At 39.5% G+C, this 25,237-nt stretch overlaps 1 protein-coding gene across 3 annotated transcripts; it reads left to right on the forward strand.

Moving 5' to 3' along the window:
- The first annotated feature begins 446 nt into the window (after positions 1–446).
- Positions 447–25,237, forward strand: ACMSD (aminocarboxymuconate semialdehyde decarboxylase). Of its 3 annotated transcripts, XM_068139114.1 has the most exons (10): positions 447–636; positions 3,132–3,176; positions 8,318–8,414; positions 10,939–10,988; positions 12,289–12,525; positions 14,690–14,783; positions 15,013–15,108; positions 15,747–15,919; positions 23,033–23,131; positions 24,502–25,237. In XM_068139114.1, exons 1-10 carry the CDS (start codon positions 580–582, stop codon positions 24,562–24,564), a joined length of 1,011 nt encoding a protein of 336 aa, XP_067995215.1. In that variant the 5' UTR covers positions 447–579; the 3' UTR covers positions 24,565–25,237. The 3 variants fall into 3 exon arrangements, with proteins under 3 accessions (XP_067995215.1, XP_067995216.1, XP_067995217.1); XM_068139115.1 differs by lacking the exon at positions 15,013–15,108; XM_068139116.1 differs by lacking the exon at positions 8,318–8,414 and having other exon boundaries at positions 546–636.

Below are 25,237 nucleotides of genomic sequence, written 5' to 3' on the forward strand. Positions count from 1 at the left end.
AGCACCAGTGTACAGTACCATGTGTAAATATCCCAAGTGAACCAATAATGAGAAGGGGGAAACACAGAGCAGAACACAGATTTGGCCACAATTCAATATTTCTAAAGAAAATGCAAGGGAAAGAAGAGAGTAGTTGAGGAGGTATGAGTGTCTTCCAGGGATATATTCTATACTCTCTACAAATTCTTGCAGAATCTAAATCAGCATCTTTAATAGATTTATTCCAATTCCATTTTATTGACTGATTTGCAGCTATAAACAAGTTTGTGTAAAATAAAAAAATCAGTGTGAAATAAATCCCTTTGTAGTGCCACTATAAACATCCATTTTCCCTTTGCCCTCAGTCAGCTATAGTTTATGCATTAACAGAGACTTCTTGCTAGAAGCCTTTGTTCTTCCGGAGAGCCACTCCTCTGGGATTGAGGGTCCCTGGTTGGCCACTGTACTGACCTCTCCTGATAAGGCAGCAGGTGGATCTGGACAGCAGCCAACGTTGCTGAACCAGGGGCAGGAAGCATAGTAGCAATTACACAGAAAACATTTTCATTGAAGGAATATTTCTCCTTTGATACCTCAGAAATGAAAATTGATATTCATAGCCACATTCTACCTAAGGAATGGCCTGACCTAAAAAAGGTAACAAGATTTTAGATATTCAGTGCCTTATGCCATCAGCAACCAATTCTACCAATGTAATGTTTAGAAGAACAATGAATGAAGGGTTTTGGCATAAATATCTCCAGGGGGTTGGTAATTTGATTTAATTTCTTCACTTTTGTTTTAAACAAGATAAATAAGCAACTATTAGACAAGATTAATGTTACCTAAGATAAAGTCATTCACATTTTATATCCACAGGCATGAAAGTCATTAACTTCAATAGGAGTGGGGTCACTCTAAATACAGTTAATTGATGATGATGATAATGATTTTACTAGTATCTGTTATTTTTTCAGTTACTGTACATAAATAGCATATTGTATTAAAAGTACAAAATATCAGTTGTCAGAAGAGTGAAGCTATAAAGTCAGCTTGTCTTAAATTTGAATCTTAAGTGGTGTTATTACTATTATTCAATGATATAAAGTTGTTCTTGTTGAGTAGTAACTTTCATGACCCTGTGAAAAGCATTGGAGAATGGAAATTATCATTCAGGTTTTCATTTAATAAATCTAATCCTTTTATTATTTTTTATTATCCAAATCCATCCAGTCATCTCATTCAGAATTAGGTTTTACAGTTATCACCTAAATAATTAAAATCACAATTCAATACAGAGATGTCTAATCTCTTTTTGACTCTTCTCCAGTGGTGTGATTCCTCCACATCCTCAGTACAAATGGTACTGAAGAAGGTCACATGGAACTATATTTACATATAGTTTATACATACATACCTATACAATTATTTGCAGTTTAAAATTGCATTGGTATTTCCAGGATAGCTATTTTTCATGTCTTTGATCTTGCCATTCATGATAAAAGAACAGAGTAGAAAAGAGAAGACCTGCATTGTTTGCTTCTTCCCTTACATTCCCCATGTCTGACAGAAGCATGGAACCATTTGATTTCATTGTTCCTGTTTTTGCCCCCAAAAGAGCATCATTATTGCAACCATGCTCTTAGGCATCTGACACACCATCTGAAATTGAGTTTTACATTGTACAGGTCTTGCACTTAATTATTTTGAGGTTGATGATGGCTGTGAATGATTTTAAAGGACAATAAATTCACTGAGATCAAATCACCCAAAGAATCCCTTGATGTTCACAGACGTGAACGTACGTATTCAAATTGTTTACACATCCGCAAAAGGAATGCCTGCTCTTAGTTTCTCTTGAAATGTTTCACTACAAACAAATGGGAATTCTGAGCATCATTTTCAGTCTGCTATGATATTTGAAGATTTAAGATAATTTAGGAAAGTAAAAGGAAATCAACATCTTTTGTATGTTTGGGGAGTTTTGCATATACACTTTTGAATCTCTCAGAAAGAATCAATGAGCATCTAAGCTTCTCTTTTTTAACTTCTCTTGGCTGTTTAAATATTAATAGACAAGAGACTGACCTTCAGTCCTGCTGCTGAATCATGGATGCTGAAAAGTGGAATCCATACATCTCTGTGCTAATGATTAACTGATCACAAATTGGAAAATTGTCAGCTCAGTTGTGATAGTGCCAAGTGCTTGTTTTAAATTTTTTTGTGTTAAAGACTTTCCAGTTAGAACCTCAATACAGGAAGCAACTCTAAGCACTTTGAAATCAATTGTTGGAGTTACTGTAAGCTGAAAGTTCACATCTACAAACACTGTTAGTGCAGTCCACAGTTAAACTCCATCACTTCTCCTTAAGTTACTGACTCATAGGCTCAAAGCTGAGCATATGTGCACTTGCAGCCCGCAAAGCCAATCAGATCCTGGGCTGCATCAGGAGAAGTGTGGCCAGCAGGGCAAGGGAGGTGATTCTCCCCCTCTACTCAGCTCTGGGGAGGCCCCACCTGGAGTACTGTGTCCAGTTCTGGAGCCCCTATTACAAGAGGGATGTGGAGGTGCTGGAATGTGTCCAGAGAAGGGCCACAAGGATGATCAGAGGGCTGGAGCACCTCTCCTATGAGGACAGACTGAAGGAGTTGGGGCTGTTCAGTCTGGAGAAGGCTCTGAGGTAACCTAATTGTGGCCTTCCAGTATCTGAAGGGGGCCTACAGGAAGGCTGGGGAAGGACTTCTCAGGATCTCAGGTAGCTCAGGACTAGGGGGAATGGAATGAAGCTGGAGGTGGGGAGATTCAGGCTGGATGTGAGGAGGAAGGTCTTCACCATGAGAGTGGTGAGACCCTGGAATGGGTTGTCCAGGGTGGTGGTTGAGGCCCCATCCCCGGAGGTGTTTAAGCCCAGGCTGGATGAGACTCTGGCCAGCCTGATCTAGTGTGGGGTGTCCCTGGCCATGGCAGGGGGGTTGGAACTAGATGATCCTTGTGGTCCCTTCCAACCCTGACTGATACCATGATACTATGATACTATGATATGCATAAGTGCTTCTTCTGAAGGAGGTACTGCTGGATTGTAAGAACTGAGGGTTTTATTATTAGTGCAGAGTGCTGACTAGCACTGGCTTTTTTTTTCTTCATTTCACAGAGATACGGCTATGGTGGATGGGTACAGCTGGATCATCACTGCAAGGTTTGGGCTGTTTGGTGCTGTAATCTGATTTTGTGTGTGTTGTCAGCAGAAATACACACTCACAGTAAATCTATTAAAAAGAAAGTGTCAATAAGATTGCCCATGTGTCCAGTACAGTTTTCTCTGGAGGTCTGTCTTCTATGAAGCAATATCACTCCAAGTCCTAATACACCTCAGTAGAATTGAGAGATGAAACTCACTTCTCTTGTGTGAACCAGTACCCATTTTTCATTGTCATCTCATTTTAACATTTGGAATGGATGGCTGTAAGGAATTCTTTTCAATAAGATAGGTCAACCTAAAGTAGATTACATGTAGATTTTTTAATGTTTGTTTGTTAAATGCAGTCATCTTTATGAGAAGCAAAACCAAAAGGAACTAGTATTTTTAGCAAATAACTCAAAGTTGAAAATACCTTTGTATTTCAGTCAAGGAGAAAGAGTAATTTTTGTAACTTCACAATAAGGAGAGCAAGTAGCAGAACAATAAGAACAATCCATAAATTTGGGGACCACTACGTAGAAAAGTAGGAGAATGGAGGTTATTGGCAAGCAAAAAGCAGACTGGATGTTTTTACTTCATGTTTTTGTTACTATCCACTCTATTACCTTTGTAAAGGCACTTTTGAGCTACATTGGTACAACAGGAACATCACCAGGTGCCATGAGTCTGTGCTACCATTCAGAAACTTCCCTGATAGTAGTGGAGTTAGCAGGGTACTCCGATGGGGACCAGAACTGGTTTCTTAAAGACTTGATTCTGATCTCACTCAGAGTAAACCAAATCTGCAGTAACATCAGTGACATTCACAGTGACACAACAATGTACAACAAATGTTGCAGGTTGTCTTTTGATAAGAGCATTAAAGAATAACCAATATTAGTGGGTTTTCACAGGTGAACCCAAGGACCCAGGTGAGGTAAGATATGGCAAAACAATTCCCCCTGTACATTACCATGTAACATAACTGTACCAGCTCATTTTAAAGCTGTTACCTGCTACCATAGAATAACTTTGGCAGCCTTCTATCTCTGTCTATCTCAAACACTGTCACAGGAAGCCACTTTCTTCCTGAACCTGTCAGCTCCCCACTCCTAGAACCCTTTTTGGACAGCCTGTCACTGCAAATGGCCTCTGGAAAAAAAGAAGCTTAGAAAGATGACACTGAAAAGAAATCTCATGAGAACTCAGTTCAGTTTCCACCTCAGTTCATATGTACCTGACCTAACTGAAAAACTTAATCTGTGGTTGCCTGCAAAAGGAATGTTGTAAATTGTGCAGATACAGAAGATATAAAAGGAATGTAAGGTATTAGCCAGATAATTAAGCTAAAAATAGAGGGGGGGAAAGGAAGACAACAGAGGTTGCATAGATAAAGAGCAGAAAGAACACTGTGGATATAGTAAGCTGCAAGAGAAAAGATGCAAAGTTAAGAGCATGAATAGCTGAACAATGAGTGGCCAGCACATAACCCAGCTAAAGCATGTGAAGAGCCCAAGTAACTGTTTGACCCCAACTGTGTTGTATAGTGGCAGTCCAGGTGCACAGCGTTTTACGGGGATTAATCTTTGTCCTGAAATTCAGACATGATCTCAATGTAAGAATTCTATAATGAAAACTAGAGTGACAAGTGACAGAAAGGTGTAGTACCTAGCACTCTCAGAGGGACAGTGCCTCTCCTTATTTGAGTAAACTTATAAAGAAAATAATCCTCATTGTTTCTGTTAGTGACTTGGCTAATTCATTCACCCTCTGTAGAGATTCAACTTTCATGGTCTTTAGAAAAGCAAGACTTGCATCTTCAAGGTAACCAAAGTATTTTAATATATGATGCCTTTTAATTTCAGAGGGACTAGACATTCCCTCATCCCCTTGTCACTTAGCAAAAATTAATCTTTGTGATTGTGTATATGATTACACCAACTGGGGGGGGGGGGGGGAAGGAGGGAAAGCTGACAAAATGGGTACAACACTATGTCTATTTCATGCAATCCAAGGATACACACACTGTTGTCACTCTATAATGTGCAAGGCTGTGCTGTCAAGTACCTAACAACCATCTCTGAAAAAGGATTACAGAATATGAAAGCTGGGATGGACAATGAGGAGCAAATATGCTGAAATTTCAAATCTGAGTCTAAGCAGGCACAGGAGGGGAGAGCAAGCCACCTGCTGAACTGAAGCATAGATTGCACAGCTTCTGAGATACATGGCAGGTGCAGGAAGGAGAGAATTCTTGGAGACATTTTTAGCAGCTTAGCTGTTTGTTACAAGTCTGATGCTAAAATTCCTTCCTAAAAATAGTCTGCAAAGGAACTTTCTGGCATGTCAATAGCAGCCTTACACACTCTGCAGGGAATTCTGTCTAGCCTAATTCTGTCTGAAAACGTTGCATGAAAAAAAGTGCATGGCAAAATAAAGCCGTGTTCAGATGTGTGGGGCTAGGGAGTTTGACTCCCGTGATTTAAAAAAACCAACCCAAACAACAGAACAACAACAAAACCCCCAAAGCTTCTTATATCATTCTGTGAAGAAGCATCAGGGTCAAACTGGAAGAAAATAATGACATGTATTTCTAAAATGTGAAGTTTGAGATGTGACTGAGTAGTTTGGTGATGGGATAATTTTAAATGTGGCTTGCTGAATTACATCATCCTGTTGTACTTAAATATCTTAATTTCTACCTAAATTAAATAGAGAGGGGAGGGGAGGGGAGGAGAGGGAATTATTCATCTGTGCCTTTAGAAAATTGTGTTAACCACGCAGATAAAAATCTCACATCTTTTATGGTACTTTCAGCACTGCATACATTCCTTTGGAACCTGAAAGGAAAATTTTCCTGATCTGTGTTTCATTCTTGCTCCTGCAAAACACTCTGATAATTGTTTCCCAGTGAGGTGTCTAAGTAATTTTTCACTTTTAAAATATCAGTGCAGATTAGTGGCAGTTTCTAGAGACTATAGCAACATGACTGACTTTCAGCAGATCTTTCTAGCATTACATACACAAGCATGAATCTATTCAGGTGATCAGGGTTTGATTTTCTGCATAATCAAGTTGTTGCCAACACACGACTACTGTGAGCTCAGCCTTGACTTGTATGTGTTCCCAAAGAATCAGTTAATGAAAATAGCAAACTGACAACTAATTCATCAAGGAGAACAGCACATGGCTTGTTAGAAACTCTTCCTATACTATGAGCCCTGTGGTGGATTTATCTTCGCATTTAAGTGTAAACACTGTTACGTTGCTTGTAAACCTACAATCTATCTAATATGGTTTTCAGTATTAGCAGAAGAAAATATACATGAATACATGAGCTGAGCTGCTATGCCTTAGCTGTGTCTGAAGAAAGATTTAAGACTCCCTTGTCCACAGAAATACTGCCAGTGGTATTCCAGTGAAGTCCACACAGCCTGCTCATTTGTGATCCAGTGCTGAGTTCTACTTTGTCTTTTTGTCTGCTCACACCCCAAATATTTTCCTGCTTTTTAGGCAATCTGCAACAATGTACTGATGGGATTTTTTTTTTTTAATCTACTAGACTGTATGAGTAGAGTAAACATTTCTGCCAGGTTGGAGAATCAATTTTACAGGAACCTGAAGTATTCTACCAAAGGACTCTGTATTTGTTACCACTGACTGCAATATTTCAAGTAATTTTTACAACCTCTGATACAGCTAACAAGTAACTTGACAGTTTGCTAGGGCAGCACAGTTAGATTTGTTGAAGAGAGCCTTAAAATATTCATTAAAGCAGTATATTTGTGAATGATGTATGAAGTTCCTAACAAATTCAAGGTTAAGGACAGTCTGACTGAAGGAAAGGACAGAAACCCAGCTCTGTAAGAAGCAGCAAAATTTGATTAGTTATTCCTGCTTTAGCATACTAGTAGCAAGTATTTTGATTTAACAGCTTTTCAGACAGGATCCTAAGTAAACCAGTTTTGTGAGGAAAAATGAAGGGCCCTGTCAAGAGACAGAATTCCTTTTCTAGAAGGGTCAGAAGTGCCCTGTACTTAGCTTCTGTTTACTGTGAGGGTGAAAGAATAGCTGCAGTGTTTTCTCATGTAGTTTTCAATATTCATCTGCAGCTGCAGTGTGTTCCCTGTTCAATACATGAGCTGCATGACTGCACTTACCCACCCCAAATACACAAGGTCATCTGGGTCTTCTAACTTCCATCACTTCCATTTATCCCTATGGTAGCCTGAAGCAACCAAGAAATACTCAGGCCTTGCAATTACTGGGCAATCATGTCTCATCAAGTGGAAGCCAACATAAAGACTGTTTTGTCTGTCTTTATGAGTCCATAGAATCACCTGGATACCTACAACTATAGCAGACAATTTACTTTGCTTGAAATGGTGGCCCCACTGTGCCTGGCACTGTGCCTCTTTGGCCAGTGAACAAATCAAGCAGTAATTCAGTTTTAAAAGGAATCTTCTGTGTTGATAGTTAAAGGAACCGTATTAAATTCATGATATTGATCATATTTTGAACTTTGTACATTTGGGAATTGGGTAGCATATGGAGAGGGTATCAAACTAATTCAGGTTATGATTTCATATTGCATTTAGGTGTTTGGTTTTTTTTCCTTTCAAAAAAGACAAATTAGGACAATTTATAACCTGAATACAACATAATAGATCTTCTTTTGTCTCAGTATCACTGGTGATATGAAACAACTGGACTGAAATTAACAGAGTTGCATGATTGTTTCTGTAGTAACTGGGATCATCATCATGCTATTGACTTTTAAAAAAGCACACACATACCCAAGAAGAAAATTTCCCACATATTTAATTAGAGCATTGTTCAACATTTGGTTGGAGGATAAACTTGGTTTAAGGTACCTGATGTTTTTTCCAAACCAATGTAAAGTGATAGACATTGCAAAAGAAAGTGGGGGGGGGAAGGGGAGAGGGGTTTACTATGAGGAATTAAATCTGGAGTATAAATGACTGGTTTGTTAATGGCTGTTTTTAAATAGTCTTTGATTAAAAGTACCTACTGAATAAAAATAAGATAACAAAATTCTGTCACTGACTATCTGTAGGGAGCTCAATATACTCAAGTGTGTATAAATTAGCATGCACTACTTTGTCACATTTATAATACATGAAAATGTCATTTCATAGGGGCAGGCAAAGATGATGAAGGATGGAAAGGTTTTTAGAGTTATTCAAGAGAACTGCTGGGACCCAGACGTACGGATTAAAGAGATGGACCTGTCAGGTACCTCCATAAAGGAACTAAAATCATTGTATCTCATTTAGAATAACAGCAGCTTCTCTGTTAGTGCATCTAAAGGTCCTCAATAACAATACCACAATTAAAAGGCTTAGCATACTGATTCATTAGTTTAAATCTGTCGAAAGACAGTGAAAACTGATATGCTTTATACTCACACTGAAATGGGATATGTTCCTATAACTTTCCAGTAGCAATTTATACCCCACATGGGCTCGTTAAGTTTGCTGAGATTTTTAAGGTAGTATGGAAGTAGTTGACATAAGCAGGGATGACTGACTCTAGACTTGAAAAGGAAACAACCATTCCAGGTATAAAAGTGAGTTACATAAAACAGGAAGTCCTTTCATTTTTGTTCCAAATGTCAAAAAGATTCTGTTTACTCACAGGATTTTTCTGTATGTTTGTTTCCTTTTCTAATACTTCTTTTTTTTCTGCTTAGATGTTGCAAATTCAGCCAGTACCAGAACAAGAGGACACAGTCTCAGGCTGCACCAGGGGAGGTTTAGGTTAGATGTTAGGAAGTTCTATACAGAGAGAGTGATTGCCCATTGGAATGGGCTGCCCGGGGAGGTGGTGGAGTCACCATCATTGGAGGTGTTCAGGAGGAGAATTGATGGGGTGCTTGGTGCCATGGTGCCAGTTGTTTAGGTGGGTTGGATTGGTTGATGGGTTGGATGTGATGATCTTAAAGGTCTCTTCCAACCTGGTCTATTCTATTCTATTCTATTCTATTCTATTCTATTCTATTCTATTCTATTCTATTCTATTCTATTCTATTCTTCTATTTATTCTGCATTTTTGCTAGAGGACCCTGAGCCTAGAGAACTGGTACAATTGCTTTGTCAGAAAACAGAGTTTCTGATTTATTAAGAAACTTAACCAGGTGTCCAATTTGCAATTTATTTATTTTTTTACATCACCTGCCACTAAATAAGTTTTGTAAGATGGGAGGCTGAGGATGAGAGAAGGAACTTTGATCAGTTATTTCTGTTAGATCTTAAGAATGTGATTCCAAATTACTTCTGTGAGAGCAATATGTTACTAAAGATTATTTTTTCTTAGATGGGAGCCTGAATAATTCCCTATATCATATTCTCAGTAGACACAGCTTGGATAGCTTCTGCAGCTTTTCATAAGGAATAAAAGTCTGAAGATATTTATTCAGATATTTTATATCAAATAGGAGATATTTTATGCTTATAGTCTTTATTGTTTTCTTCTCTCATGCAACAGCATGTTAGGAGGTACTTTGGGTCATTCTCCTCATGGAAGTTTACTGCAACACATAGCATAAGCTGATTTGGGAGGTCAAGGGCTGGCAGGCAATTTATGTAAACACAATTTAGATAATTTTCAGTTACTTCATTTTCACCCTGGAGATGCAGAATTTCAAACTCCAACCATTACACATTTAATAATGATAATGCTAGAGTGTCTTTGCAACCTCTCTGAAATATACTGCCTTGACTAGACTGTAATCATTCCCTGAGTTAGCTCAGGGATTTTGAGGATTACCACATCGTTCAACCACAGTGTGGATCATAAATAGCCTGTGGGCATCTTTCCCTTTCAGTTATTTCAGTCAATGGTAATGGCAAGTTTCTACATAACGGTTCTGCCCCATCTATATGCTGCAGACAAAGGCAAAACACAGGCAGGTTTTTTAAGCTTTTTGCACCAGCTTTACAGAAAATAAAATTTATCATAAAGCCAACCCCACAATATTTCTTCACAAACAAAAGAGTGATCACTTGGTAAAAGGAAAAAAAAAAAGTCTAAAACTGTATGTTACAGCACCATCTGCTGACTTGTGCCACAAAAATGTCCCCTTTTATCACAGTACTCCACAAATACAGACACCACTCAATTAAGTGTGAAAAAGAGCCTTAGTATTTTTCATTCTTGGTCTTCAACTAATGATAAAGACTGTGGGCCACATTCCTCTTTTTCAGTTTGCAAAGCCATAGCTACTTAGTTCAAAGACAGTTTTCAGTGCATAATTTTGGAACAAAGATGCAAGGAGCCTTCCAGCTGAATAAAACTAGTATCAGTCACTGTAGGGTATAACTAACTCTGAAGGATCACTTCAATCTGATTTACATATTTATTTATTACATATAGATATGTGATAAATGTCACCCTAAAGTAAACTTCAGCTAATGTATTCTGTTGGTTTAACATCACATTCCTTTATGTGAGAGTAACATTAAATTACTGTTTTAATTAACTGCACATGTGCATACCAAACACTTCTAAATTATTTCACAAATAATTGAATATGAACATGTTATTTTTCTTTCTACTTAGCAAAACTCTTCCAATCCTAATAAACTGATGTGCTACAAGTTTATTACCATGATCCTTAATTGGAAAAAAAGAGATTCTATCCCTGTCACTATTAAACCAATGTTTCTGACCATTAAAGCTTTTACCTTCTGCCTTTTGAACCAAAGTGCTTTCTCAAAATAAAATTTGAAAATCATTAGTAACTGTTTTTTCTTCTCAGGAGTCACAGTCCAAGTCCTTTCCACAGTCCCTGTCATGTTCAGCTACTGGGTAGGTTCCTGCTAGCATATTTTGTAATTCATGTTACAATATCTTAAACAAATTAAATGCATCCTCCTAGAAATTAGATGGCTGAAGTCGTCACTGGAGCACTGAAGTAAATGGAGAACCATTCTTCTGTGAAAAACAGAAGACCAAACACTAGTCCAGGTATCAGAGGAGGCAGCAGGGTGTCCTAGCAGAGTTCCGCTCACTACACTCAATAAGAAAAAATGAGGCAACAGAATTTCTTCTGGGCACCTCATTGGGATGGATGGAAACAGGGAGAGAGAATTTACACAGGGAGAGAGAATTTACATAGCATGAATCCACGGCTAGAAGGTAGATGGATTCCATGAAAGCTAGGCCTTAATCAGTATTTTCAAATGGGAGAAAAGAAAAAAGTGAAAGATGTATTTGTGGGTTTGTCCCACTTTAAGTGTAACATGGGACTCATTGCCCTAGAATGCTTTGAATCTTGAAATTCAGCAGCAAATCTAAATTAAGATGTTCCCTGTGTGGTGATCTTGAATGCCTCAAAGAAATTTAAAACAAAAAAATATATAATCATGGCAAAATTCTGTTCAAAGCACATTCTCAGTTTGGCTATGCAGCTATGTGTATTCAGCTTATAACAAGCTGTGACATTGTAGGTAAACAGATATGCTACATTAAAAATTATTCTGTTAATGCCTCATATAGCATATTGATCTTCAAAATTTCTTGTTGGGTGGCATATCTTTAACATTTTTTTTCTGTTATTTATGGCAATACCTTCCATTCAATAGATGTTGGAGAAAAACCAGGAAACGGTCTGGGTATTGCAGTTCCCTTACTAGAATTATGACTGTTTATCTCCTGCTAAATGTTAGATGTTTGCTCAAATTTTCTCTGTAGAATTCTCATGCCCCAAGGTCTCACATTTCTTACTTTTATCTCTTCAACTACAATAATTGCAGCATATGGTGAGATTTTTTTGCATTGGGATGAACAAAACTAAAGGACTGCCTAACACAAAAGGCAAGATACTTTAAGTGCTTCAGCAACCTGGGCCTTATTACATTCATCCTGAGCAGTAAAAGCAACAGCAGTTAATAAAATATTTAAGACAAGAAGCAGAACCTCACCCAGCGGTTTTGAAGTGAGAGAGAATTTAGCCCTACTGGTTTCCATCTATTCACAACTGTAAAGTAAATTTTAGCTTAAAACTTGTCTCTGAATTGTTTGCCATGACATTTATCCAATATCTTCCAGTGGCGATAACATTTAAGAACTATATTTTAATCTACTGTTCTGCTTAATATCTTACCAGGCCAAACCTCAGGATACTTTAGATCTAGCCCAGATACTAAACAATGACTTAGCTGCTACAGTAAGAAAGTACCCCAAGAGATTTATTGGCTTGGGTACTCTACCTTTGCAAGCTCCAGACCTGGCTGTGAAGGAAATGCACCGCTGTGTGAAAGAACTTGGATTTCCTGGAGTACAAATAGGGTCTCATGTCAATGAATGGGACCTGAATGCACCAGAACTGTATGATATTTATGCTGTGAGTAAATGTTTCTTTCTTTATTTTGGAGGGTTCTGAGATATGGAATTCTGTCTAAAAATATCTTGGGACATATTCAGTCAACTAAAGTTATAGGTACATTAAAACAATTTAGCCTGCTGAGTGACCAGGGAGGGTCAGCTTTAATTATATATGCTAATTCAATATAGGATTTAAGGACAATGTAAAACATTCTGAAACATACTTTGTAATAATGAATAACAAGATCTTTTTATGATGTGAGGTTTCACCATAGAGCTACCTTCTTTGTTTGTGAGGATGGGTAGTATCAAATAAGGCATTTCTATACTGTTTGCTTTTGTGTTCAAGTTACTGTATCCAACCCTATTTAGAAAATTAAACCGCTCCCTGAGATTTTCAGAGATGGCTATAGAGCCAAAGTCTCATACAGAGTTATGCAAATGGGAGCAAAAGTTCTAAACTGAATGTACAGATTGCATTTAAATAGCCTGAGGTACAGATGAGAATGGTTATTTGTCTAAAATTATGAGGTTTAATCAATGCACATTCTGTATCTTTTTCACAGGTTATTATAGCTGTCAGCTTGAAATTGATCCATAGAGGTTATTTTTCAGAATGCTCAGCTGAATTATTCAGGAATTTTATATTACTGCAGCATCTGGGCTATTTGTTTCTATGGTCATGCACAATTAATCATCAACTTTGACTCTTGAAGATGCACACGTTCAGAGAATCACAGCATGGCTGGTCCGAATGCCTGCTGAAGCAGGGCCTCCTAGAGCCAGACACCCAGGACCATGCCCCGATGGCTTTTGAATATCCCCACTGAGGGAGACTGCACAACTTCTCTGGGCAACCTGTTCCAGTGCTCAGTCACCTTCACAGTAAAAAAAGTGTTTCCTGAATTTCAGAGGGAACTTCCTGTGTTTCAGATTGTGCCCATTGCTTCTGGTCCTGTCACTGGACACCACAGAATGGAACCTGGTTCCACCTCCTTCACGCCCTCCTTTCAGGGATTTATATCCATTCATGAGATTCCCACTGAACCCTCTCAGAGGGTACTCATCAGAGCTGAGCAGCTGCATCTCTCTCAGTGTTTCTTTATAGGAAAGATGCTCCCGTCCCTTCACCATCTTTGGACTCTCTCCAGTAGCTCCATCCCTGTCTTGTACTGAGATCCCTCTCTTGTATGGGGGTACTCTCTCTTACACTGTACACGATGCAGCTTATGTTTAACACATGTAGGCAGTAACCTCTATCACTTTTAGAACCATCCCTGGATAACAAAGATGGTGAAATTAAGCTGTATTTGATCATGAACTTTATCAATCTACCAAGCCAGCTACTGAATTGCTATTTTCATTTTACAAATGTAGACAGCAATTACTCCTTACAATCCAAAAGTTGCAGCTTTATTTATGCATGTATGGGTAAATAAACCCAAAGTTTTCAAATGTGTGATAATCTCCTTAGCAACAAGAGGAGGTCCAGAAATATATCTGACAAAAAGAAACTGTTAAATCCTGGCTAAGCATATGAATGACTCTGGTAACTATCTGTGTAAATTTAAGCACATAGTTAAATTACTCAGTCACAATCAGCATCCTATATTGTTCTACTGTTTTCCTTCCAAAGTTGTCACTAGTTTTGGAAAATAAATATACTTGAGTGGAGATGAGTTATTGACCAGAAGAAAACTAGATTTTGACCTCTTAGGGTGAATTAAAGAGAGGACAAATATAGTGCAACAGCAATTAATGAATTCTGAGTACAGCAGGAAAAATTCTGCAAATCCACCCTATTAAACATTGTGAGAATTCGTCCTCATATGTGTAATGAAATCAAAAGAATGCCAGTTTGAATTGAGTTTTATATTGCAGGCTGACTGACAAACAGCTAAAAAAGCATTTTCATACTGCATTCATCTGAGGAACACTTGGCTTGCTAAGAAGATGTTATCAACAGTGTTTCTAGTCTCAAAAAGAACTGTAAAACTGAGTGAGGACTTCATGATATGGCCCAGAGGAGTAAATATAACCAACTATTGCTTATAGCTCTTAGTTCTGGCCCTATTTTCATAACTTGTACTGAGGCCCAGTACTGTATCTTTAAAGCATGGCTAAGTACTACTATGGATTTTGGTATCATTAGTCAAGGTTTAGCTTTTTTCCTTTTCCTGCAGGCTGCTGAACAATTAAATTGCTGCCTCTTTGTGCATCCCTGGGACATGCAGATAGATGGGAGGATGTCTAAATATTGGTTTCCCTGGCTAATAGGTGAGTGCATATTTACTTTGCTTAATCTGTATTTATGAACTGTCACTTGATTATGCCCAGAAGATTGTTGCAGAGGTATTGGTACAGAGCAGAACTACATAATTTTTCCTATCAGTCTTCTTTCTTTTTTCTTTTTTTTTAAACTCATCTAGGAAAAATTAAAAAAAATATTAAAATTGAATAAAGCTTTTTTCTTTGGTTTTTGTGTTGTGTTTTTTTTAATTCTTAGGCATGCCAACAGAAACCACCATGGCCATTTGCTCCATGATTATGGGAGGAATTTTTGAAAAATTCCCTAAGCTGAAAGTTTGCTTTGCACATGGAGGTAAAGAACATACCGAGTGAAACACAGCTTCACAGATTGCATTGGTTTGGAAGGGAACACTTCAAAGGTCATCTAGTCCAACCCCTGTGCAGTGAGCAGGGGTACCACCACCAAGATCAGGCTGCCCAGGGCCTCATCAAGTCTGATCTTGGATGTCTCCAGGGAGCAGGGCCTCAACCACATCCCTGGGTAACACCTGCCCTGCTTCGGTTTAGCCTGGTATAATTGTATTTTCTGGTATGCCTGTTAATAGGGTTACCACTTTCACTGCCACCAGCTGGGTACTATCACCCCAAGGAAGATAATCTGCCAGATGGGCTGCTGATAGGATCACTCTCTAGACATCTTCAGCCAATGTTTGATCTGCTACAGTAGCCTTTAAGAGGAAAGAAGGAGGAACGGGTGACAGGAGATGGTTTGGGGACAGGGATAAATAAGTAGTAGCAGGAATTTGGGCATCACGTTAGTGAGGAAGTGTGGAAAACAGAGAAAGAGGCTAATGAAGAGGAAGAAATAAAAAATTGCTGGTGCTGAGCACTTTCTAAATAGCTGACAGTAAAGCTTATCTCTGTTTATACAGTGGCTTATTTTTCTCCTGCATATTTTCAGCTTCTCTTACTAGAAGTTTCTTCTTGCAGGTGGAGCTTTTCCATACACAGTGGGGCGTATCTCCCATGGATTCAACGTGCGCCCTGATTTGTGTGCAATGGATAATAAGGTGGATCCAAGAAAATACCTTGGTGCATTTTACACAGACTCTCTTGTACACGATCCTGGTGCACTAAGGCTGCTAACAAGTGTGATAGGAGAGGTGAGTTTTGATGCTTCTGGAAGCAGGCAAGTCTTTATTTAATGCTCTATGAAATAGCAAAAGGAGAAGAGAAGAAGCAAGGAGGAAGAAGACAGCATATTCACCCAGTAAAATCAGAGCCTAGGCTTTTACAAAATTATGGGCTTCTGCCATAATGTTTTTACTGTATGGAGTTATTGCAATGGTGGGTTTAACCCAGCAAATCATGCACTGCGAAATTCAGTTGAGTGAGGCTGGTCGATGGCAGGCTGAACATGAGCCTGCAGTGTGCCCAGGCAGCCAAGAGGGCCAATGGCATCCTGGCCTGCATCAGGAACAGTGTGGCCAGCAGGAGCAGGGAGGTCATTCTGCCCCTGTACACTGCACTGGTTAGGCCACACCTCGAGTACTGTGTCCAGTTCTGGGCCCCTCAGTTTAGGAAGGGTGTTGACTTGCTGGAACGAGTCCAGAGAAGGGCAACAAAGTTGGTGAGGGGTTTGGAACACAAGCCCTATGAGGAAAGACTGAGGGAGCTGGGGTTGCTCAGCCTGGAGAAGAGGAGACTCAGGGGTGACCTTATCACTCTCTACAACTACCTGAAGGGAGGTTGTAGACAGGCGGATAATGGTCTCTTCTCCCAGGCAGCCAGTACCAGAACAAGAGGACACAGTCTCAGGCTGCGCCAGGGGAGGTTCAGGTTGGATATTAGGAAGAAGTTCTATACAGAAAGAGTGATTGCCCATTGGAATGGGCTGCCTGGGGAGGTGGTGGAGTTGCCGTCATTGGAGGTGTTCAGAGGAGACTTGATGGTGTGCTTGGTGCCATGGGTTAGCTGTTTGGGTGGGTTGAATTGGTTGATGGGTTGGACGTGATGATCTTGAAGGTCTCTTCCAACCTGGTTTGGTTTATTCTAAATAAAGGTTTATTCTAAATAAAGGCTAGTTCCTTCTATAAGGTTGTTCAGGGTGGGACTGCAAGCAAAGACTTCATCATTCAGAGCTTTGTTTTCAAATGGCTTAATTTTCAAGTGTGTACTTGAAGAAATTAAACTATATTTCCACTTGGGAAGCTATAGGGAGAAAGAAGTCACGAGTAAATAAAGTTTTTGTGAGGATCCTGAAAAGCACAGGAAACATACAAAAATATTTCTTTTTTTGGAGTAGAGAGGAAAGAAACCTTTGTAGTTTAGCAATCTGTTTAAATTGGGTACAGCATGGGAGCAGACAACACAGAAATATCCAGATCATTCCTTCTCATTAGAAATGCTCGGGAAGGGTTTAAAATTGCATCACTCATGCCAATTTCCAGTGGATCACTACAAATCAACAAGAGACCTGTATTTGTGTCTTGATCTCTGGAGTTCATGGAGTTTCTGCAGCTAGCAGGCAGATACCTACCAGAAGTCAAAACCAGAAATAGAAGCCCTGACACCGACTTTGTTATCTCAACAGCTATGTTCCTGTTTCCTGTGCATTAGTTTCTAGGCTCACACAGTCCTTTCTCATGTATGGGGCTGTTGCTGTCATCAGGGCCTCTTTTATGACCAAAGTTCACAGACACAGATAAACTGAATGCTTTCTTTCTCTCCACAGAACAGATACTGTTGATTTCCCATTTTCACCTCCAGAGTGAACAGATTACTGCAATAAATCTGAATTAGAACTGGTACAAAAGTGTCTTACCCAGGCCAGCCAAAAACAGTAATGCAGAACTACTGCTTGCTTTATCTTGGTACTTTGAGCCCAGGTCTCAACCCTTTGAAATCCACAGGTTTTCAGTCTATGCTGCATGGGAAATCTGTAGCTTTCAGATGGGACTTTTGCTAGCAGCTCCTCTGCAGTACTTGTGCCTTTTAGGAAAGCTTTGCACCAGAAGGATTACTAGCAAAACACTAAGGCTCCAGCCCAAGACTGACTTCCTTTAATCTCTGTTACCAACCCTCTAAATAGTAAATATGTATCACAGTCAACAGCCCAGGAATTTTTAGTGTGCATTACCTTGAGAATCTAACTGTAGCTTAGAGTAATCAAGCAGCTTTAAACAGTTTTCACAATTGATTTACAAATTTTACTAGAGGTGATGTGTGCTTGCATTTTACAAGACACTCAAAGGCTTACAGAGTAACAGCCTTCAGAGCACTTGCCTTCAGTTATCTCACTGAAAATTCTCCCCAAATCTCAACCATATTTATCCTTAAGTATATTCTCATTAAAATGCACTTACAGTATAGAGGAATGAGCCTAGCTCTTAAATTTTAAATCCTGGTGGTCAGATTTCACAACAGACATCTGAAATCAAGTTCCTTCATGCAGTAAGTTTGACCAATGTGCTATGTAGGAAAAGATTCCCTCTTTTTCCAATGGAAGCTGATAGTCTCACATAATTACAGAATCACAGAATGTTAGGGGTTGGAAGGGACCTTGAAAGATCTAGTCCAACCCACCCTGCCAGAGCAGGATCACCTAGAGTAGGTCACCCAGGAACACATCCAGGCAGGTTTTGGATGTCCCCAGAGGAGACTCTACAACCTCTCTGGGCAGCCTGTTCCAGTGCTCTGTCGCCCTCACAGTGAAAAAGCTTTCCCTTATGTTCATAGGGAACCTCGTATGCTCCAGCTTGCACCTGTTGTCCCTTGTCCTACCTATCACTGGACATCACTGAGAAGTGCTTGATTCCATCCTCCTGACACTGCCTTTTACATATGAATAAACATGAATGAGGTCACCCCACAGTTTCCTCTTCTCTAATGAGACCCAGCTCCCTCAGCCTTTCCTCATAAGGAAGATGTCCCACTCCCTTAATCATCTTTGTGGCTCTGTGCTGGACTCTTTCAAGCAGTTCCCTGACCTTCCATGAGATCACTGCTTTAAAAAAAATGACAAACATCTCACAGAGTTTTCAGTGCAGTCATATGTTGGCAGAACAACATATGTAAGATGAATAAATGCTGGGCCAAAAAACCAATGTGACTGAGTCCTGAGAGGATGACATTAACTTTATGAGCTGAAGGTTTGAAATAGGACAGCTCTCTAGAGTATAGCTAAGAGCTCTGCAGGAAGGGCATAAGCATGTGTAAAGATGTGCTTAGACATGGCTTCAGGTCCTTAGGGAACAGCCATTTCCTGGCATCAGAATGTAAAGTGTTGGCTTTGAACTTATGAATATCAAAATCTAGTGGCAGCTGGGGTGAGTCATGTACATTTAACTCCATCTCTCCTTACTTTTGGATGCAGGTTAATTTGAGCTTATCCCAGTTAAAGCAAGCAGAAATACACATTGCTGAGAAAGGCTTTTCCAGAGTTGCCAAAATGCTCCAGCCCTTCACTCCCCCTATGATGAGGTAGTACGAAGTGAATATGAACACAACCCCCCTAATGATGCTGGCTATACAAAGTGAATAACTGGGTTGACAGGGTGTTGAATGATTCAGTGTATCTCCACAAAAAAAATTCCTCATGGTGATTCCTCAAGAGCTTTCACCCAAAGGTAAAACATTGTTTGGCCACAAGTTAGAGCTGAGATGGCTATAGCTATCCGGCCTTTTTTTGGACATGTGTCATGACAGTAGGAAAGAAAGCACCATTCAAGGAAAATAATTTTAACTAATATAAGAGGACAAACGGATGCTTGGTGCTCTTTGAGATTCATTTTAAGATTCATGGTCCTATTATTATGGAAAAAACTGTGTTGAGTAGAAAGGTCCACTGAGGCTACTCATTACTGAGATGCACCTTTCTAAAAGGAGCAATGCACTAATTAAAGTGTCAAACTGTGAGTCCTCTAGGGAAAATGGAATTTGTGGATATTCTTGGGTATAATACAAGAATACATCTATTGTTCTAGGAATTTTATTTATCTGCAGAGTCTTCAAATGGCTTCTGTGACTGAGCCTGGCTGCTAAAGACAGGTGCTGCAAATCTCCATTTCTTAGACGAGTATAAAACCGGTGCTCAGAGAGTACAGATGAACAGCATATGTCAGTAGTAGCAGAGTGATAATGCTGCTTCTAAATTGTTCTTATTAATTTACATCTCTTAATTTCACTGTTAATTAATAAATCACAAAATTAGCTGTGAAATACTTTCAGTTAAAGAAGGTCTATAGCTAAAGTAATATACACATTGTGACAATTAGGGCATGGAATTTCTTTCTGCTTTGGTATGCAGGGTTTGTAAGCAAGAATGTACAGCCCTTTCCTGGCTTACTTACCCTTGACTAGTAAACAGCTGGGCAAATACTAGGTTTTCTTCTCCTTTCTTTAGCAATCTATTTTGTCAAATAAACTTACTGTGTTTATTGGTTGGGGATTTTTTTTTTTGGGGGGGGGTATATGGCATATATCTGGTTTTCATATCAGAAGCAAATGTCTTGGTATCAGATTGAGTAGTATAAATAACCTATTTGGCTGCTTAAATGTACATACATCCAAATATATTTTGTTAATCTACACTCAGAACTTGATTTAGCAGACAGAAGAGTATAGATTCTCCTATTTTAATCTTACGGCAAGACATCTGTAAAAAATTAGAACAATATAGGACAGAACAATAGAATGTGTACCTTTCAGACTAAGGCTCTTTCAAAGACTCTCGGGTGACATCTACTGGAAGGGAAAAAACAATGAAAAGTCATTCAACAAATAAGAAAAACGAATCATTTCATAAAATAACTGAAATATGCTTCCTCCACCCTATTTCAGTATTGGTAACTGAGTTCAAATATTGTAACAAGTGCCCCAAATTCATGAGCTTGGCTTCAAATTCATGAGACATTTAAAAACATATATTCTTAATGAAAACTGCAGGTTTCAAATATTCATGTCTCCAGGAGATGAGGCTTAAAGGAAAATAGACTTTTGATAAAATCAGGAGAGTTGGCAGTATGCGGTCTCCAGGGTAGACAAAAATGGGGAAATAGCATTCTAGTGTGAAAATGAACCTATAACAATGTGGACCTCTTGAGAATCTGCCTATTTCTTTTCATCTCTGATAACAGGAATGATGCACACACATTTTTATTGAATTTTCTTCTCACTGACTTGCTTTGCAAAACAAATCATATCATGTCACTCATATTCTCAGATCCGTGGTTCCAACGCACATCTAAAATCCAATCCTGGGGTTTTTCCACTAAGAAAACAGACTTCCCAAAATAGATGAAATTTTGTAAATGATGTTTTGAATTTATCTGAAGCTGAATGCTATTTAAAGTTAAATTAAATTAATTATTTTTAAGATGTGGTTGTATTAATTCTATACTGTGCCACGTTTGAACTAGTATCACATTGGAAGTATCACGCAAACAGTAATTGCGCTTTTATTTTTGTGCTTGGATTTTTTATTACATGTTCTTCTCAAATACGTAAAATTCTGAGTTTGTGTGTGTCCATCATCAAAAATTTCAAATTCAGGAATGCAAATCCAAGCATCTTCCCTGAGTTTGGTGCAGAACTTCCTGAAATTCTTAAAAGATATGTGTTAAAAACTCTTATACTGCTTTTCGGCTGCATGCAACCATGCAGAGCGTGCACTGAGCATGAAAAGAACTGGAAAGTAAGTCAAGAGATGGAAAGAAGAATTCTGCGTCCCCTTTGTTGGCCATTTAATTCTGGCAACACTTAACCAAGATTAAACACTGCATTTTAGGCAAACTACTTGCAGAAGCATCTGGGTCGAGGCAATCCCAGGCACAAATACAGGCTGGGCAGTGACTGGCTGGAGGGTAGCCCTGAGGAGAGAGACTTGGGGGTGCTGGTGGACAAAAAGCTCAACATGAGCTCTCAGTGTGCACTTGCAGCCCGCAAAGCCAATCAGATCCTGGGCTGCATCAGGAGAAGTGTGGCTAGCAGGTCGAGGGAGGTGATCCTCCCCCTCTACTCAGCCCTGGTGAGACCCCACCTGGAGTACTGTGTCCAGTTCTGGAGCCCCTATTACAAGAGGGATGTGGAGGTGCTGGAACGTGTCCAGAGAAGGGCCACGAGGATGATCAGAGGGCTGGAGCACCTCTCCTATGAGGACAGACTGAAGGAGTTGGGGCTGTTCAGTCTGCAGAAGAGAAGGCTCCGAGGAGACCTAATTGTCGCCTTCCAGTATCTGAAGGGGGCCTACAGGAAGGCTGGGGAAGGACTTCTCAGGATCTCAGGTAGTGATAGGACTAGGGGGAATGGAATGAAGCTGGAGGTGGGGAGATTCAGGCTGGATGTGAGGAGGAGGTTCTTCACCATGAGAGTGGTGAAACCCTGGAATGGGTTGTCCAGGGAGGTGGTCGAGGCCCCGTCCCTGGGGGTGTTTAAGAGCAGGCTGGATGAGGCTCTGTCCAGCCTGATCTAGTGTGGGGTGTCCCTGCCCATGGCAGGGGGGTTGGAACTAGATGATCCTTGTGGTCCCTTCCAACCCTGAATGAAACTATGAAACTATGAAACTATGAAAGCAGTTCAAGAAGGTAGGATAACCATTTGTGTTACATTTCTAACCAGCACGACAGTACAGAGAGTTGATCTGAGCATATTACCCTTTGTGTTGTATTCACCTTAGCAATATACACCCATTCCCATGGGCCTGGGATCTGCATTGTGAACATCAGAAAGAAAATGCACCAGTCTTTAGTTAGACACCACAAAACCAATTAACCTATATCCTGTACTTTTTTTTCAAGCATAAATTCACCCAATAAACCCTTGAGTCATTGTTTTCAAACTTTGTTTTTTCTGTAATGAAACTTGGAACCCAAAGAAGGTCTTCATATTCATGTTTGAAATTAATCAGTCCAATGTAATTCCCTGTGGTTGGTTTATGATGAATTCCAGAAGGCACATGCAACTAGATTGTAGAATATAATAGAATAGAATTGGAATGGAATGGAATGGAATGGAATGGAATAGAATAGAATAGAATAGAATAGAATAGAATAGAATAGAATAGAATAGAATAGAATAGAATAGAATAGAATAGAATAGAATAGAATAGAAATAAGAATGAGCCAGGTTGGAAGAGACTCTCAAGATCATCACGTCCAACCTATTATCCAACCCACCTAATCAACTAAACCATATAACCAAGCACCCTATCAAGTCTCCTCCTAAACACCTCCAATGAATGTTACTACAAAATATACAACATGGGTTTTTATTACTAGGACAAAGTGATTTTGGGGACAGATTACCCTTTTCCACTTGGAGAACTGGAACCTGGAAAACTGATTGACTCAATGGAAGATTTTGACAACAAACTGAAGGTATGATCTTTACATTTGAGGGGTTTTCCCCATCCTTTTCACACCTCTGTGGTGGTTTCAGGCTATGCCTTTAAAATTTAGTTACAGATTTTGAGCAGAGAAGTAGGAAAAAAATCACTACTGGGTGTAAAATGGAAAACAAAAGATTATTCTAAATAAATTCATTGGGTAAATATCTAGAATAAGATGAGCTGTACCATAACAAGTCTTCCCTTTTCTCTTCTGCTCTCAGCTGGTTTTGCTTTGCTCAAGAGAGATAATCTGCTTGTTGGCTGGCCTTGGCTAAATCTAACCTACTGCTTCTCTCTCTCTACTGCTCTTTCTCTTTGGAACCTGGGGGTAGGGGCAGTGGAACAGTTTCCCTGGTCTCTTGACCAGGGGGGGTTTTGTGTTGTTTGCTAATTGTAAATATCTGTATAATATTGTAAATACTGTATATTTTGTACATATTCATTGCATTCCATTGTAGAGTGTAGACTTTGCTTGTAAATACAGCTTCATTTGCTTCTAACAGAGTTGGTCAGGCGAAGTTAATGTTGGGGGGGGAAACTTCAACCCACCACACACCTCTCATTTTAGACCTGAGACAAAACACTAAAAAATCAGCGTACTACACTGGTTTCTGCAGGAAGAGGCCCTTTTGTCTCCTTGCAGCAGTTCATTTTAAAGCATGAGAAAATAACATTTGAGTAAAATCAGAGAATCACAGAATGTTAGGGGCTGGAAAGGACCACCAGAGATCATCCAAGTCCCCTGCCAAAGCAGGATCACCTAGGATAGGCTGCACAGGAATGCATTCAGACAGGTTTTGAAAGTCTCCAGAGAAGGAAACTCCACAACCTTTCTAGGCAGCCTGTTCTAGTCCATCACCCTCACTGTAAAGAAGTTTCTCCTCGCATGGAACCTCCTGTGCTCTAGCTTGTTGCTTGTCCTATCACTGGGCACCACCAAAAAGACATGGGCATTTTCATCTTGACACCCACCCCTCAGATATTTACAGATATTGTTAAGATCCCCTCTCAGCCTTCATTTCTCAAGACTGAACAGCCCCAGTTCTCTTAGTCTCTCTTCATCAGAGAGATGTTCTAGTCCTGCAATCATCCTCATAGACCTCTGCTGGAATCTCTCCAGCAGATCCCTGTCTCTCTTGAACTGGGGAGGTCAAAACTGGACAGAATATTCCAGGCGTGGTCTCACCAAGGCAGAGTAGAAGGGAAGGAGAACATCCCTAGACCTGTTGGACACACTCTTCTTAATGCACCCCAGGATACCATTGGCCTTCTTGGCCACAAGGGCACATTTCTGTCCCATGGATGACTTGACAATGTGAGTTAAGCACACACAAACACATGTATGTTTTGTTTTCACAGGATAAACTCAAGGCTGGCAACGCTCTGGAATTTTTGGGTCTTAGCAGAAAACAATTTGAATAATTATGAAGATATTAACAGAGACCAAACTTCAGAAATTATGCTGACTCCTCGGGGATAGTTCTCTTGGCATGTGCAATTATACAGAAGAAAAATAAATGTGTTGAGTATATGACAGCCTCCTATTATTTCCAGAACAAAAGCAAGGGTACTGGAAACAAGCACACACAGGTATTTCTGTGCATTTGAGGATTTAGCCTCTCTTTAAATGATTCTGAAATCCCTGCTCTCATCAAAAAGGAAAGATCTCATCTCTTGCAGTTGTAATGAGAATCTCTGAAGGATAATCAATGTCATGTTATTAGGACAGGAAGATAGAGCTGAGAATATTATGACTTGTATCCATTACATTTCACTCTTTGCTATGCCAAAAAAAAAGATGATTTGAAACAATTCTAAACCAGAAAGTAAACAGAATGCCAGCAAAGGGCAACATTTGCCTTTATCCACTGTCTAGAATTGCTGTGTGCCACACTTCAATGCAGCACTGATACTTTGCAAATGTCATTGATAGGATGAAAAAGGTCTCTGTGGGGTCTTGATAGTTGCCTCCTACACCGCTGGCAACTCATTCATCAGAAACAACTTGAGTATGGCTGTTGGTGCAGAAATAATGCTTTTGTGTGGGCAATACTCTGTGTGTCACTGTCAAAATAAACACTAGTGTTTAGCAACA

The sequence above is a fragment of the Melanerpes formicivorus genome, unplaced genomic scaffold, assembly GCF_026170545.1.
Source record: "Melanerpes formicivorus ecotype bairdi unplaced genomic scaffold, bMelFor1.0.p_v2 SCAF_5, whole genome shotgun sequence".
In the NCBI taxonomy this organism is placed as follows: domain Eukaryota; kingdom Metazoa; phylum Chordata; class Aves; order Piciformes; family Picidae; genus Melanerpes; species Melanerpes formicivorus.

Excerpts from the sequence above, each read along its gene's own strand:
- ACMSD (XM_068139114.1), top strand. The coding sequence starts at position 580 with ATGAAAATTGATATTCATAGCCACATTCTACCTAAGGAATGGCCTGAC. Across the intron at positions 15,920-23,032 it reads TAACAAGTGTGATAGGAGAG|GACAAAGTGATTTTGGGGAC; the intron begins GTGAGTTTTGAT and ends TTTTATTACTAG. Across the intron at positions 23,132-24,501 it reads ATTTTGACAACAAACTGAAG|GATAAACTCAAGGCTGGCAA; the intron begins GTATGATCTTTA and ends TTGTTTTCACAG.